The sequence below is a fragment of the Micropterus dolomieu genome, linkage group LG10 (genome assembly GCF_021292245.1).
Source record: "Micropterus dolomieu isolate WLL.071019.BEF.003 ecotype Adirondacks linkage group LG10, ASM2129224v1, whole genome shotgun sequence".
Classification (NCBI taxonomy): domain Eukaryota; kingdom Metazoa; phylum Chordata; class Actinopteri; order Centrarchiformes; family Centrarchidae; genus Micropterus; species Micropterus dolomieu.
Window position 1 is genome coordinate 29,358,032 of NC_060159.1, and position 5,276 is coordinate 29,363,307.

Here is a 5,276-nt window from a genome sequence, read left to right on the forward strand (position 1 = left end):
AAGCTGCGTCCTCTCTAACGGCCAGCAGGGGGCGACTTAAAGCTGCGTCCTCTCTAGCGGCCAGCAGGGGGCGACTTAAAGCTGCGTCCTCTCTAGCGGCCAGCAGGGGGCGACTTAAAGCTGCGTCCTCTCTAGCGGCCAGCAGGGGGCGACTTAAAGCTGCGTCCTCTCTAGCGGCCAGCAGGGGGCGACTTAAAGCTGCGTCCTCTCTAGCGGCCAGCAGGGGGCGACTTAAAGCTGCGTCCTCTCTAGCAGCCATTTAACACTTAATTTCCCGCATTCTGGAAACATTTTCTGTACCAATTTATGGTGAAAATGTCTTTATTTATATGAAGGGGAACAAAATGAAGATGGCAGGTGACGATTCAGAATATAAAAATATTTTTAGATGGTCATTAGTTTCTTCTATATTTTACTTGCGTGTTTCGTTGTTGTTTGATTTGTAATTTAACTTTATTTGTTGCTGTTTTTCAGAACATTTTTAACAAAAGCTTTCAAAAAGTGATGGGGACGTTCTTATCCTGACCTGTCCCCAGCGTCCCCAGCGTCCCCAGCGTTGCAGTGTAAATGACACCTATCTGTCAGTATTTTTAAATGTCCCGCCCCATCCAGGCTGCGATTGGTCTGTTCACCAAAACTGACATTGATGAGCTTCATTCTTCACACGGCTGCTTGAAAGCTTCTCTCCTCCCTTGTCTCTCTGTGCCGACAGAGTTTAGCAGGCAGGCGAGAACGGGAACAGGGAAACATCGTTTTCTGATTGAACAACGTGTTTCCTGCAACGTTCTGCAACGGGCTTCGAGGTGTGTTTCCTCCCGTTTGGTGGGCCAATCAGCTGCGATAAGTTTGTAAACACAGCGGCGTTAAGAAGGCAGGGAAATGCAGCACGCTGCGTTCACAGCAGGGTGTTCAAGGAAACATCGTTTCTGTTGAAAAAACGTTCTGCACGATATTGGAAAAATGACATTGCAATATTTTTTTTCTGCGATATGAAAAAATGACAGGAATTTTCACCAGATGACTTAAATAGCAATATCTAGAATTAAGTATCCTAGAATTATTAGGGTGCTTTTGTATAGGAAATAAATAAATAGGCTATAAGACTAATAAGACTTTTTTGATTGCACCATCCTTTCTCTTTAATGCAATAAACACATTTTAAACAAAATTATAAAAATCAAAAAATAGAGCAGCTATAAACCAGAACATAAAAACAAAGTGTTGGACGTAATGGTTGATCAGATTAAGGTCAACTTAAACTTCTCAAGTGTATAAAATCTGGTTTGGTTCTTTTAACAAAATTATAAAACTAAAAGAGCAGCAGCACGAACAGTTTCCAAAAATAAAATATTACTGCAATAAATAACAGTATCAAGTAATAAATATCAATATAGAACCAAACTGTTTTTAACTTGTCTTAGCAACTAAGGAAAAAGTGTTTAAACAAAGAAAATCTGCTTTCCTAGCAGCTAAACGAGTGTTAACTGTTGCATAAATCATTTCACTTTCTCGTAAGCATCTGATGCGTTGCTCATTCAAGCTGAGAGGTTTTTGGCCCGTCTGTCCACCATTGCAGAGACGAGAGCGTTGGCAAACCTTCTGAGGGGGAGCGCGTAGCAGGAATGCATAGATAGTTGCGGGCAAGCTTGGCGAGTCGTGGGAAGATCTTCCTCTTTGTCTGTGGAATGAGTCAGCAGGTAGTTGTGTAACTCTGCTTCCACAGCATCCTTCAGGGTCAGAGAGGAATCAGCCTTTACTGCAGCTCCGCTTTCTTTAAAGAAACTTCCCAACGACTTCTTGGCTTTCTTTGCCTGTGATGTGTCGGCATCTTTTGGCTCCACTTCAGTGCTGCAGCTCGGTGTCTCCTGGCATCCCATCATCTCTGACGCCACTCTGGCCGGGCCTTGTTATCGGCATTGATGAAGTCCATCTTGAACCGGGGGTCCAAACAAGAGGCCGTGTCGAGCAGCTCCTGAGCAGCTTCATCTTCATATTTCACGTAGATGTAGTCCAACATCTCGTTCTTCAGCTTCTTGGTCAGGTCTTGCATTAGCAGGATTGAGGTGTTGAAGAGGTGAAGAACTGGCTTCACACAGGAGACCCCAACGTAGTCTTGCCCTGAAAGTGCATCTGTGAAATCCAGCAGTGGGCCCAGTGACTTGCTGACCGATTCCAGGACATCTGTCTCTTGCCAGGTTGGAATTAGATGCCGCGCCTTCTTGTCCGCAGACATATGACCTATATACCAAGAAATGGCATGGGCATAACTTACCTCTCTCATGTAGTCCCCCAGCAGCCACCGCTTCTCTCATCCCCGTTATTAATAACGTGGCCGGTCAGACTAATGTAGGGCTCTGTTGTCCGGCTGGACCACAGATCCGTGGTAGTAGCATAATATTCCACGCGTGACAGCTCGGTTTTAACTTGTGCCTTGCATTTGTCGTAGAGCTCTGGGATGGCATCTTGAGAAAAGTGGGTGCGTGATGGTATTTTATATCTGGATCGTCTTCACCTCTCTGCTCGTACGGTGCAACACCGTTGGATGGCCTTCACTCCTCGCTTTGCACTGGTCCTACTGTGGTGGCGAATTAAGTGATCGAACAAATTCGTCGTGTTGCCTCGTGTTGTGGCTACAAGACACTGGCGACAAAGCACCCGGGTTTGGTCGATGTCGTCCTTTCTGTAGCCAAAATAGTTCCAAACCACTGAAGTTGCTTTTCGTTTTCGCTGGTTTTCTCCTGTTCGCCACTCATTTTCAACTTGCCTGCTTTGATAAACTGATCGGTGGTGCGCTGTGCAGACTCTGTGTATCCCTGAACCACATCAGAGAGACTTGTAGATTAGTTGTGCAAAAACTTTGCCAGTATTCCTTTTGTATCAAGCAGCAACAATATTCTATTCATTCGCCTTGCTTCGACATCGCACGTGACTGCGGTGGCGATGCTGAAACGATATATCGTGTCCTGCCCTGGTGTTTTTTGATGGTCTCGGACATTGACGACTTAGGATTTTATTTCAAGACCAGTCAAGACCATAACTTTGGGAATATCCCCTAAAAGTCTTGGTCTCGACTCGGTCTCGGTTTGGACGGCCTTGACTACAACACTACACGTGGTGAACCTGTTCGCACCTCTTATCATAAAGTTATACGTCCCAGCATCGGCAGTTTTTCTCCAACGGTCGGGTTGTTTTGACCCAACAGCTGACCGTGTGATAAGCTGATGGTAATCTGCTCCGCTGGCAGCTGATTGGCTGCTGCAGGATCAATAAAGGCTTCCGCCTCGTCTCTTTGCAGCTTCTCGTCGTCATGGCAGCCAAATGGGGGACGGTGAAGGACCGCGTGACAAGTCCAGTCCGCGACCAGGACGCCACGCTGGAGGCCAACCTGGAGAACGCCGACCCCGAGCTGTGCATCAGGCTGCTGCAGGTAGGACTGCTGACCCCTGGGGGCCCAGCAGGGAACTACAACACACCTTTACGTTAGAGAGACAGAACCAGACCAACTTACTCGTGTCCCCCTCAGGTTCCCACGGTGGTGAACTACTCTGGTCTGCGGCGGCGGTTGGAGGCCAGCGATCGGGCCTGGATGGTACAGTTCCTGGAGCTGCGGGGCCTGGACCTGCTGATGGAGGCGCTGGAGCGGCTCTCGGGTCGCGGCTGCGCCCGGATCGCCGACGCTCTGCTGCAGCTGACCTGCGTGGCCTGCATCCGGGCCGTCATGAACTCATCCGAGGGACTGCACTTCATCCTGGACAACCAGGGCTACGTCAGGACCCTGATTCAAGGTGGGTCCAGTTAACCTGGTTTAAGACATCACAGATCCATCCTGCGTCTGCTTTGGTCCTCTGGTGAAGTTACTCACCTGAGGACGTGTTGTGTGTCCTACTGGTTGGTGGGTAGTCACGTGACCCGTCTCACCCGTCTCCACCTGTCTCCACCTGTCTCCACCTGTCTCCTCATGTCTCTTCCTGTCTCCTCATGTCTCCACCTGTCTCCTCATGGCTCTACCTGTGTCCTCCTCTCTCCTCCTGTGTCCACCTGTCTCCTCCTGTGTCCACCTTTCTCCTCCTGTGTCCACCCGTCTCCACCTGTCTCCACCCGTCTCTGTGTCCCCTTAGCTGTGGACACTTCTAACGTCATGGTGAAGATGCAGGTGTTCGAGCTGCTTGCGGCTCTGGCTCTATTTGCCCATCAGGGACTCCACCTGGCCCTGGACGCCCTGGACCACTACAAGGTAAGGACGGCTCCCAGGGGCCTCTTCCTGTTCCGGCTCAGGACAGCAGAATATTTTTGGTTATTGAGGTCTGTCAGTCCTCCACCAGCTGTTCAGAGACCAGCTCTGCAGTTCATAACCAGACTTCTTCCGTTTCCTGCAGACAGCGAACGCAACACGTTCACTGTCTGCAGCCTGAGCTCATTGTCCCTCCTCATGGCCTCAGCAGAGACACCTGCTGTGCCTCCTTCACCTCCAGCTGTGTCTCCGTCACCTCCTGCTTTCATCTCCTGCAGCTGTGTCTCCGTCTCCTCCTACTGTGTCTCCGTCTCCTCCAGCTGTGTCTCCGTCTCCTCCTGCTGTCTGCTCTTGCTGTGTCTCCGTCTGCTCTTGCTGTGTCTCCGTCACCTCCTGCTTTCATCTCCTCCAGCTGTGTCTCCGTCTCTTCCTGCTGTGTCTCTGTCTCCGTCTGCTCCTGCTGTGTCTCCTTCACCTCCAGCTGTGTCTCCGTCACCTCCTGCTTTCATCTCCTGCAGCTGTGTCTCCGTCTCCTCCTACTGTGTCTCCGTCTGCTCCTGCTGTGTCTCCGTCTCCGTCTGCTCCTGCTGTGTCTCCTCCAGCTGTGTCTCCGTCTCCTCCAGCTGTGTCTCCGTCTCCTCCAGCTGTGTCTCCGTCTCCTCCTGCTGTCTGCTCTTGCTGTGTCTCCGTCTGCTCTTGCTGTGTCTCCGTCACCTCCTGCTTTCATCTCCTCCAGCTGTGTCTCCGTCTCTTCCTGCTGTGTCTCTGTCTCCGTCTGCTCCTGCTGTGTCTCCTTCACCTCCAGCTGTGTCTCCGTCACCTCCTGCTTTCATCTCCTGCAGCTGTGTCTCCGTCTCCTCCTACTGTGTCTCCGTCTGCTCCTGCTGTGTCTCCGTCTCCGTCTGCTCCTGCTGTGTCTCCTCCAGCTGTGTCTCCGTCTCCTCCAGCTGTGTCTCCGTCTCCTCCAGCTGTGTCTCCGTCTCCTCCTGCTGTCTGCTCTTGCTGTGTCTCCGTCTGCTCTTGCTGTGTCTCCGTCACCTCCTGC

At 50.7% G+C, this 5,276-nt stretch overlaps 1 protein-coding gene across 2 annotated transcripts in view; it reads left to right on the plus strand.

Annotated features, from left to right (window-relative positions):
* The window catches only part of LOC123977660 (inverted formin-2-like), a 33,097-nt gene that overhangs the window by 6,730 nt on the left and 21,091 nt on the right, over positions 1–5,276 (plus strand). For both annotated transcript variants that reach the window (XM_046060544.1, XM_046060545.1), the window contains exons 2-4: positions 3,296–3,427; positions 3,524–3,785; positions 4,119–4,234. In XM_046060544.1, the coding sequence (XP_045916500.1) occupies positions 3,296–3,427; positions 3,524–3,785; positions 4,119–4,234 (510 nt within the window). The remainder of the gene's footprint in view (positions 1–3,295; positions 3,428–3,523; positions 3,786–4,118; positions 4,235–5,276) is intronic.